At 41.3% G+C, this 11,751-nt stretch overlaps 1 protein-coding gene across 10 annotated transcripts in view; it reads right to left on the reverse strand.

Moving 5' to 3' along the window:
• Positions 1 to 9,012, reverse strand: part of Erbb4 (erb-b2 receptor tyrosine kinase 4) — a 1,037,871-nt gene extending 1,028,859 nt beyond the window's left edge. For 7 of the 10 annotated variants that reach the window (XM_074071639.1, XM_074071638.1, XM_074071634.1 and 4 more), the window contains exon 1: positions 8,253 to 9,011. In XM_074071639.1, coding sequence (XP_073927740.1) covers positions 8,253 to 8,334 — 82 coding nt within the window. In that variant the 5' untranslated portion in view covers positions 8,335 to 9,011. Of the gene's footprint in view, positions 1 to 7,317; positions 8,233 to 8,252 lie in introns of those variants that run through there. The other 3 variants (XM_074071643.1, XM_074071633.1, XM_074071632.1) reach the window with 2 other exon arrangements.
• Between the last annotated feature and the right edge of the window lie 2,739 nt (positions 9,013 to 11,751).

Raw genomic sequence — 11,751 nt, forward strand, 5'->3', positions numbered from 1 at the left:
AAAAACCTTCTGGAGGAGATTTTAATAAGCCATGTAGTCAGTTTTCCTTAAAGACAAACTTGTTTAATTGCTATAGTTGTAGACAAAATGACTAGGCAAAGGACCTCCTAAAAAATGAATGTGTCTGAAAGAAATATTATTCTATTTTATTTTTATTTGGTTTTCATAGGTCCCCATAGAAAGAAACTCATATTCTCATATTCTTTAAGCCTACAGGGAAGAAAAGCAAATAATGACAAAGATTTTAGTAAAAGGAGACTTTGCCTAGAGCAAAATAGTCAATGCCATTCATGACCTCTATTAAGCATCCCCTGCTAGTGATGGTGACCCATCCTGAAACAGAGGACTGCACAAATTATTGATCAACCTGTGGCCATAACAGATAAGAGTCACAGAACCTAGAGAAGCTGTTGCCACCTTTTTTTCAGTCCTAACCAGCCATGATACACCCTCAGTAGAAGAAAGAAGACCAGCAGATGTATTTTTGAAACCAGGTTTACGATTCCCATTGTATCCTAAGGGCTTAACGCTAGGATATCCACTTATACCAGATACATATGCGACCAGGCACAAATAAAGGGTCAGAAGAGTAGTAAAGATTTAGCAAGTGAAACTGACTGTTTACAGGTCTGATCTTTTTGGAAAATAAAGAAGTAGCTATTGAGCCATTCATTGCCTTCTCTTTAAACATACTTAAATTGTGTTTCAAAACTGGGGATAGGGTATATTTATGTGTTTGAAAACATCCACACAGCCTTGATTTCTAATAGTTTAACTCCCTGGATTCAGAAACTGAATCTTGCATATTCTGATTGTTTTTTTGTATGCTTCAATAACTTCTATAATACTGGAAATACTGTGATTAAGAGTAATAATCCAGAAATACTTTTCAAGGGAGAGTTTTAATGATGTTGCACAGGAAGTTTCATGGCATATATGATAATCTTTTGGGGAAGTCCATTTTCATCTCCAATTCCTAACAGGAAGTGACTCCTCCTGCCATAACAAGTTTCAAATTTCTCTTCTGTCAGTAGGGCCCATGAGAATGCTCATCATGCCCAAGAAAGCTCAAGCACTTGAGGAAACTCAGCCATGAACAGAGAGAGTTAAGGTTAGATCAACAGCAGTGCAAAGTCACAAAGTCTAGGAGCAGCATCTTGCAAAAGCCAACTAAAGGGCGACAAATGTGCTCTAGAAATAAATTGATAGTCTTAATATTGAAAGCCTTGTTTATGTACTCCATCAAAGAATACAACTATGTCTTAGTACGGACCTGAAGATCAAAAAGGATCCAACAAACAGTGAAAATGACAAAGAACCTTGGGGTTCAAGGATGGGTCTAGACAAATCTGAAGTATTCCCTTGGATTTCCTGGTTTAAGAGTCTCTACCAACTAATTGGTGATGAGGAACTCACCACTGGTCCTTTACAATGCATTTTTATTTAAATATGAAAATTATTTTCATTGAACAGACAAACAGCCATTCTCTACTTCTTAGTTATCTTCATAAAGTCCCAGGTAAAAGACACTCTTGAAAGTGCTATTATATACAGATACTAATGTGAGCTGCACAAAATTCTATGTCCAGAATAAGTTGAGCCAGGCAAACAGACGCTCTTATAGAACTACCATAACAAATTGCTTTATTTCTTTGGTCTTCATGTGTCATAAGTTATATATGCAATTAATGGTTATTGCTTAAATATAAATTAAGATAATAATGAAGATCCTATAGTATTCCCCTTGAGATAAATTGCACAGTATAATAGGCCCACAGTTCTAATTTACTTCACTGCAATTTTTACAATTTGTCTATTAAAACAACATAACCATGTATTTATTCTTTTTAAAAGTGTCTATGACTTTTCAAGTACTTCTAAGTATTTTAGAGAAATTAATACTGGCATCAGAAGCATCCACTAACTTGTATCTCCTATATTCCCTCTTCTTCCAGTTTCCTCACTTAAAAAACGAAAGGACTGGACTACATCAATAGCTTCTAACATGCTAGACTTCAGTGAAGCCAGTGCAGGGGAGTACAGAGGACAATAGAGGGGAAGGCGGGAAATGTCAAAGACACGAAAGCTGGCTTCTCATTGCAGTTTTAACAAAAACAGAGGTAAAAACCTGTTTTTTAATAGTAGAGCTATACATAACAATTCACTTGAAAATAGAAGAGGTCCACTTACTAAAATAATTAAAACCCCATGGATTTTTCCCTAAAAAGCCTAAACATCCTTTTTTTCTATCCAACTGAATCATTAAGCACATTCAAGATGTTAATAGTTTAGATACGACTCTTAGCTACTAATGGAGATCTGCAAATTGAGACACAGAGGCAAGAAGTCTCCCCCCAAATCACATAGCAAGTGACTATACAGAACCCTAATCTCCTAAATTTAATTTTAGTGTCTTATTCTGTAGAATCACAGGACAGCAAGGCTGCTGCTGCCCTAACCTCTGTGCAGGTGTGCACCATTCCTATCAAGTTCCATGTAGCTGTTGCCCCCTGGAGTTGTGCAAAATTCTAGGCCTATAGAACAATCACTTAGTCAAAAAGAAAAATAACTATGAAACAATTACTACACGCTTATAAAAAACTCTTTAGAATTAGGCCCCAAAACATCCACATATTTTAAATTTACATTAAAAAAGTGAGATAGATGTCTTTTTCTCTTAAACTAGGAAACACTGATTTAAATATGAAGACAAGAATGTGACTGTAAAGCTTTTTACTAAAGTATGGAAAAACAGATCACTTTATTAAATAAAACATTTCAGAAAAAAAAATTTCAGAAAAAAAAGAACATGTGCAATTAAATTTGGAGAGATCATAGAGCAATTCCAAAACGTGGTATTTGTGGGAATGGCCTTCAAGTATAAATACTGTAGAGTTAAGATCTCTTTATTTCTTTTAACAGGTGCATTACTGAAAAAGATGTCCTGCCAGAAAGTTTACATCATGTTTATTAACATACATTTGAAATTACATGTGTAACTCAAATACATCTAATTAAATGTACAAAAATAATTAACTGGTTATTTTAATATATCTCATTGTCACAGAAGATTACAGTTTGTTTTGTTTTTTTTTTCTGAAAGCCTGCTATCCATTGGAGAAATAGGAGAGTACATTATATGCACTTGCCCCCCAGGCAGACAAGCCAAGTCACAAAGAGATAGAAGAGCGTCTTTCCAGATCTTAAGAAGACACCAGAAGAACTGTCCCTAGAATGTACAAATTCTGATGTAAACCACAGGGCTATGGCCTGTGTTGCCCTTTATCACAAGATAGGCAGTTAAGTTCTCCTTCCAACTACTTAGAAGAGATGTAGCTTCAAGAATTGATCTATCATTTTTATTTAAAATAAGTAAATGGAAAAATCAAGGTTTTTCTTCATTATGAACTATAAGCTCCATTCAATAGCTCTACTACTAATCATGAAACAGTGTTATTCTGACTAATAATACTTCAGAAAATAAGAATGAGATAAAAGAAGCAATTTAGTTCCATATACTGAAATGTTAATATAATAGAACATCTCTAAAATGATATTACCTAAAGAAAAGTTGGTATATGTTAAATTTCTGCTCTGTATAGCACATTCAGTAAATAACTGTAAAAGTTAACAGTGGAATATTCTTGACACTTCTAGTAGAATAGCTGTAGCCATGTACAAGCTAATTTCAACATAAATACTAGCATCTCTATAAAGCAGTAACTTGCACTCAAAAGAGTGAAATTAGAGTAAATACCCACAAGTTTGCAGGTCAGAACATCCTTTTTGATCATTTGCTTCATTTTTGTCTTAGATACTTACAAACCACACGTGCATGTCCAACAGCAGCAGAACACTGCAGAGTCAAAACTTACTGTCATTTTAAAAAATACATGTTAAATTTCCTTAATTACTAATTTGACATAATGGGAAATGAGATCACTTCAAAGCACTGTAATGTTTAAGACATCTTAATTCAATTTATTGTGTAAAATGTGCACTTTCTGTAGTCATTTGTCTCAAAGTGGCTCTAATCATCAAGCTTCAGAGAATACTGAGAAAGAGCACAATTTCTTGCAACACTCCCTTTTGTTAAATGGCAGTAGTCTACCTTCTTTCCTTGGTCAAGAGGGGAAAGGAGAAAGAAAGAGACTTCTCTGCAGAAAAATTTGGCCTTGGAGTCAGGGCTTTTGAGATGTGCTAGTGATCTTGGATCGATGCAGTTTTATTTTCTTTCAGAAATAAATCTGAGCAATGGAATGGCTTGCAATTGTTCAGCCAACCAGCATATCAGATTTATCAGAAAGAATGAAAACGGGCTCAGGAGACTCCTGCAGTGGCTGAGTGGCAGGTTGCTAGGAAAGACACGAAATATGAATGCACTTAGTGATGGAATGGAAATACATACATATACATAAATATTCACATATATATTCACAAGTGTAAACTCCATAAATAATAAGATGTAAAGAATCTATAGTAATGGAAAGAGAAAGTACATAAGACAGATGATAAATAGTACTTATATTTAAGAACCAAAGGGATGAAAGCTCATGAATACTAAATATCTGAATCCACTTCGAGATGGAAATATGATTTTTTATCAAATGAATACAAACTCTAAAAATCAGCCAATGAAACTTACTGTGTTTGGGTTAGAATAAAAAAATACATAAATCTTCCATGAAGTACATGCTCCAGTAAATATTCTAATGCAATTTCTTAATTAAGACACATTTCCAGTGACTAAATGAAAATATATATAAAGCTGTAAGTGCCTTGATTTCCAAGAAATTTGACTTTCTATGCATGCGTGATTAAAATTAAGTCAGTTGAGTTTAACAGGAAAAATAAACAAGGAATCATGACACAACCACAATGATTCCATTTTGTCACAAAAGCACAAAGTTATAGTGTTTTCAACTAATTTGCAGCTATAGTAATGGGTACTAATTTATTTAGAATTATTCTGAAGGGAAAAGTGCATTTTTCTACAAAATTCTCATACATATATGAATTTCAAAATTAAAAGAACAATAAAAGAACTGTATACCCATGGGTGTGCTTACAGTAAATACATGTAAAAAAGAGGATTGCTGCTGTTTCAAAAACATATTTTTCATCATTTTTGCCATTTAACTAAGTTTTATTATATTTTCCTCACAAATGTAAAAAAATAAAACCTAAGTTTGGAGATATAATGATATAACTTAAATATATAGGAAAGATGTACGTACTTTTATAAAATGAAAAGGAGTACCATTCTGGGAAAAAATAAACAAAAGAAATGGGAACTGAACTTGCTCACCACATAATACGTTTGTAAGAGTTCCACGTCAATACTACTATATATTTTATTTCAATACAAAGGAAACAGTGATAATTTTTGCACCCTACAAAGAAGATAGAAATTTTATAATTATTCTTTTGGTGGTAAAAGCTTTCTAATTGCCAAATATTATGACCTTTGGCTGTAATAGTTCTAGCTAAAATTAATCACTGGAAATGAGACAAGTCTTTCAGAATCACTATAATATCCTGTTCTCTAAAGCTGACTTTCCCAAGCAAAGGCAAAAAAACAAAACAAAACAAAAAAAAACAGGGGGGTCTTCTTTCGTTACAATTTTTCTAAAAAAAAATCTTAAAGAGCTATGCATAGAATCCCCCACCCGATGTTTTTATTCCGTTCACATAGAGCAGTAAATAAGGTGCATTCCTTCTGCGTCTTAAGAAATTAGCATTTCAAAAATATGCCACTTTCCCCTGAACTCCAAGCGTGTCTAATAATGCGAGAAGCAGATTGTCTTCCCTCGTTTCCTTAATTTGTTTCATCTAAAAGCAATTCACTCAACATCTTGTCGCCCTCTGGCAGCTTAGTTTACTTATCTGCACTTAATTTCTCATTTGGACCAAAACAAACTCCTCCAAACTGCTACTGACTGCTAACCGCGAGAGGGGAGACGCGCAGTATGTATTTACTTGGAAACACAGCCACACACATGCACAGCCACCAACACACACAGTCCAACTCACACCCCATCCACTAACTTGTTTTTATAACAGCACTACATTAAAACCAGCTGAACTTTCCCTGCCAGGTGTGGTGGAGGAGGATGAGAAAAGAAGTCCCCGGGGGGCATTTACAGTTTCCAATGCATCACCTTAGTATGCGTGTTGCAATTATACCAGGGATGCACCCGAGAGCTTTTCTTTGTGCGGCTCTTTCATCTAGATTACTTTGTGTTTTGAACAAGTGAGGCTCGCTTTTGTGCCCCCAGAATTTCAAGTACAGAGTCACACACGGAACAACAATGGCATGCTAATCCTGGCGCTCTAAATGGGCTCACTTGTGGGTCTGACAATTCGCCCAGGGAAAGGAGAAGAGAGGAGCGAGGGCACAAACTGGTGTCGCCTGAGACGAGGAAGAGGACAGCTGCAGAACTAATTTGGATTACATTCCTTGCAGAAATTCTGAAAAGGGCTTTTCGGCATGGCTCAACCGGGGAGCCACACAGTTAATACCAAATTGCTGCGGACTCGGAGCGGGGTCCCCCAGCGGCAAAGACTGAACCAGACAGCCCCCAGTAGGTCACCTCGTAGAAATTCCTCTCGCCTAAACCTGCGTGTCAGTAGCAAGTGTTTTTGAATGGGTCAATGTGCATAATCAACCCATTTAGAGGAAATATGAAGGGACTCGGAGTGGGAAGGCAGAAAAAAAGGGATGTATCCAAGAGGCCGCTTGGAATCTCAAATGCGTGTTGGTGTGATTCCTGAGGTGGCTGGAGCGTGGGACCTGGTATGCATGAAGAATTTTGGAGTAATTGGCAGGGTGCAAAGGGCCAGCACAAATGGCGCACATGTGCCATTCGAAGGTCATTTTGAAAGACTCAGGGATTGTAACTTGTTATTTACTAGGCATGGAGGGGGAGTCGGTGGTGGCAGCAGCGGCGGGGGCGGAGCGGGAAAACTAACGCGCGCTGTTTTCTTGGTGAGGTCAGAAGGACACCCTCCCGGGGCCTAAAGCTCTCCCTGTAGCCACTCCTGGAGCCTTTATCTCCCTTACTGCCTCCCACGCTCCTGCCTCCAATCCCGGATGGTTCCGGAAATGTCCCTGGGTCTCCCAAAAGCCCCAATGGCCGCATCAGACACCGGCTCTCCTCAGTCCTTTCCTATCCCACTGTCATCCCTGGAAAGTCAGTGTCAGAAACTTTGAGCTCCCTCTCCCCGTAGGTAGTGTCATTAGCCCTGCCCGCCCCGGCACGCCAGCCCATCTGCACTGCCTCTCGGGGTCAATTAGCCCCGTGCCTGTCCAAATACCTGCGGCTCAAACTCTCCAGCAAACAGTGGCCAAGCACCGAGCACCGCCGCCGCGCCCGACTCGGGTTAAATCAATTCGCGCGATCGGCAGGCTACGCAGTAAACAGAGAAGTTGGAGGGACTCCGGCCAATAGCAAGTTGAACTACAGGAAGAACACTTCCCCGAGCCAAACACAGCAACCGACGGGAAGGCCGGAGTGTGCCAAGCCCTATTTTTCGGGGGTTTTTTGTTTTTTTTAAAGAGGTCAGGAAGGCCAGCAAACGCCCCTCAAGTCAATCGGACGAGAGCTCCGGGACGCCAGCCGAGGAGGCCCCGAGTTCCGGGCCCCAGGCCGAGGCGCGCCCGCCCGCTGCGCTCCAGCTGCCCGGACTGGGCTGGTGTGTCTCACCCCGCCGGGTTCGGGCGACTGAAAGCGCAGCGGCCGCGGGCAGCACACGCAGGTGCAAAGCCGGGCCCTCCGCTCAGGAAAGGCCCAGCGGACACAGCCTCGGTACCTTTTCGTGGCCGGGGGTTGCACGCTTTTCTGAGGTTTCTTTTCTCTAGAACCCAGACAGAGAGACTGGAGTGCCCTCCGACTAGGGATTTGGATGTCCAGTGTCGGGAATAACAGGCGCGACCAGAAGCGATCCCGCTTAGGCTCACAGAAAACGCGCGAGAAAGAATGAAGAGGGGTTAAGGAGAGAGAAAATGAAAATTAAAAGGACAGGAGTGCAGAGTAATTTTGACGATAAATAAAACACACTCACACACATACACAAGGTAAGTTTGGGATGGAGAAAGTGGGGACCAAAACAACCCAAGCCAGAAGCCAGGGTCTAAAGATTCCCCCGCGTCTGGGAACGAGCAGGCATCCCAATGGGCAAAGGGGCGAGGAGCCACCGAAGCGGCAGCAAGCTCAACAGCCTGGAGTGCAAGAAGGAACCGCGCGACCCACCTGACTGAGAAGCAGTGGGCTGGACAGTCCCCGCCACCACGAGAAGGCTCACCCAGAACCACAGTCCTGTCGCCAGCTTCATTTTTTGGAAGTCTCAGATCCCGTGCTGACAATTACATGTCCAAATGGCATATCCCCTTTCCGGCACGCGGAGGAGATCCCCCAGCCAGGCGCGCGTGGAGGCGCGAGGGGGGCTGGCGCGGCGCGCGCGGCGCACCGACTCTCAGGGCGAGCGACCGAGTCCGCGCCCGCGGGTCCGGGGCTGGGGACTGGAGGAGGGGTGAGAGTGCGCGCGTGTATGCGCGTGTGGGAGAGTGCTCGAGTGTGTGCGCTTGGGGCTCCGGGCCGGACTGTGCAGCTATTTCCCCTTCTGAGCTTTTGCTTGCTCGCTCCCTCTTCACTTTCTCTCTCTCCCTCTCGCTGTCTCTCTCACTGGTTGGTCAACAATAAAAAGGAAGGGGGAAAAAGGTTTCCAAAAAAAGTTGATTGCAAAGAGGCGGTACCGTTCCGGCCTCTCCCCCAAGCCGGGCTATGTTCGGCTCCCTGTTCAGTTTCCTTGCACCTCCTGTCCAAATCGGGAGGGATGGGAGGGACGGGGGATGGGGTGGGGGGAGCGTCTTGCTTCTCCCGGATCCTGTGCTTTTTTCTGTCAGCTTTCCTCACACTTGTCCAGCGGCTGCGGTAATTAAAGCTCCGAGCGTCATTTCCAACGCTCCGCGGTCTCCAGCTGCAGCCCCACAGAGAAATTAATAAGACTCCGGAAAAAAGAGGGGGGTGGTGGGGGTGGGAATAAAACAACCCTCCACGCAACCAGGCAGGCTCTCCACAGCCGCGCAAACCCCGCCCCGCTCTGACCCAACTAGCCACGCCCGCCCCCCAAAGGGAAATCTTATTGGCTCAGCCACTCCCCAAAATCCTTGGCCTCCGGAGTTGGGAAAACACCTGTCAGTGAGAGGGAGTTGGATGTTGGGGGCTAGAGAAGCTGGATTTAAAGGACTCACCCGTGACCACGCACTGCAACACTCCCCTTCCCGCCCTGGCAGAGGCCCGGGACAGCTGGCCTGAGGAGCAGACAAACCACGGGAGGGATGTTTGTAGAACAAATTTTTTGACACAAGAAAATCACCATTTTATCCATTGCCCCTAGGTGCTAGTCCACGGACAGTACTCTCCCTAGAAAAAGAAGGAAAGTTAATGTTGCTTAGCAAAATGGTCTCTCCCATCTCCACCCTTGTCAGGCTCCACACTTATAAAATACTTTAAAAGTGGGTACAGTATACACTGGTAGCCTCTGCAGATAAGATAGTGGAGTGTAATCATTCCAAATCGACAGACTCTGAGCCAGACAAAAAAATCCGTATTTGTAGAGTCACATCCTTTGATTTTTAGATTTTATGGATATTGTCTCAAGCCTGAACTGTTGATTCTGAAAGAATTTCAGGAGGCCATGTTATAAACGACCTCAAGTCATCATGCTTATTGGATAGCAGAGACAGTTTTAGACTCAGTCCTTGTCACTCTGCAAGTTTACACTCCCCAGGTCATTGCTAGCTATGGGAGTCTCTGAGCTCTTCTGGATCTATGATATCCTGGGCCAGCAACGTTTCCATCTTCATATCCCTCGTCTTTTACACTTCTGAAAGTGTACTCTAAGCAGGGGTAGAACCTTCTGGGAGTAGTAAGTTACTGGTTTGCTGTCTGCACAGCCATTTATGTATGAATTCTTTTCTTTATTTGGTTTCTCTAGAAGTAACAAATATATAAATAAAAAGTGTCAAGGGAGTATAACAACCAAACCATACTGCCTCCCCAGTCATCATTTGAGACCTTACCCTGGTCTCCCACATCTTTAGTCTATAACCCTGTCCCTTAAGAAGTTCCATGGAGCTGAGAACAGATAGGAGCAGCAAAAGCCTGGGACCTGAAGCCTTCCCTTTCTTAGACCCACAGCAAGTAACAGGCCCAGTGGAGCCCAAAGAACCTGAGAATGCTCTTTCACCTAGAAGCAGCCTAGGGCCAGAGCAGATGATGGTGACTTGGCCAGAATGTACAATGTGACTAATGGCAGAACTGTACACAGATCTTGGGGATTATCTTTGTTTCTATATCACCCTCTCCCTCTGATTTTTTTTTTCACTCAATCTCTTCTCAATCCCCTTTCCTTGTCTTCCTCAGCCACTAATATTTTTACAACCTACATTTTGTACCTATAATAACTATTTAAGTGACAAAAACAAACTGGTTTGGGGTTTTTTGAGGGGGGATGTAAGCTTCCATATTTTTTAAAGTCTGGATTCTGATGCCAATCATTTTGCAAAGGCTAAGAAAGGAACTTTGTGTTTAGCTTCAGTTGTGAGAAAAAATTAAATGGTCTGAATATCTAGGATTTTTTCTAGTTGTGTCCACTGTACTAGTTTTCACTCCCACACTGATTTTGCAGCTTCTCTATAACAGGAACTCTCTGTATACTCACTCACATCCATACTTCCTAGAATATTTCTTGGCAAAAAAGGACTTTAAATTAATATACATAGGTATAAAAACCATGTATCATATATTTTTGTGTACTGTAGCTAGCCCATACATGGTCCCACCACTTAAATTACCTAAAACACCCCAAAATTGCTTCTAATTCTCAGTTCAATCTGCCTTGACTCCATTTTCCTGAGTCTAACTGATTGAAAAATGATTTGGACCTGGCCAAAGATGGGTATTGGCCAGCAGCCTATAAAATGAATTGACATAAAAGCTGTCACTAGTAAAGTTACCCCATATTTGATGTGACTGATTTACTTAGTAAGAGTCTAGCTCAAATATTTTGAGTATGAATCTAGACATGTAGACAGGAAGGTAGCACACTGTGTGAGTAAGCCAGAAGGAAAGAAAATCGGCTAGATTCAAGAATTAGATCTTTCTGTGTCTAATCTCATTGACTTCCGATGTCAACTGAGTCACCTTAATAAAGGAACACCACCTTTATTAAAGGAGGACACATTAACTGGATTGCCAAATGCTGAGATGGATCTCTGTATTTCTTCATTTTCCCATGATTTTGTTTATTTTAGTTTTGATTTGGTTTTTTTGTTTGGTTGGTTTTTTAATGGTACTAGGGTTTGAACTCAGGGCCTAGTGCTTGCTAGACAAGGACTCTATCATAGACGTAAACTGGCCCTATGTAGCCTTATAAAACCTTATCAACTATCTAAAATGTGGTACTGTTACTTGAAAGCTGAAAAAAAAATTGAGTAACCCAATACATTAATTAGCAAACCAAAAATGACTACTGGAAGTATTTACTTTGTACCCCTTTTCTCTGAACTACCTTTCCCTTAGTTCCTCATTTTTAAAATATAAATACCTCCATGTTGAACCAAGTTAGACAAATCAAAATGCCTGGGTCACTATCGATTGGATGAGATTTGTTCACTTGCACTGAGTCCCTTCTATGAGATTTTTGTGCCTCAGAAAGAAATAGTTCATACTAAATCTTCACTGGTAG

The sequence above is a fragment of the Castor canadensis genome, chromosome 4, assembly GCF_047511655.1.
Source record: "Castor canadensis chromosome 4, mCasCan1.hap1v2, whole genome shotgun sequence".
Lineage (NCBI taxonomy): Eukaryota > Metazoa > Chordata > Mammalia > Rodentia > Castoridae > Castor > Castor canadensis.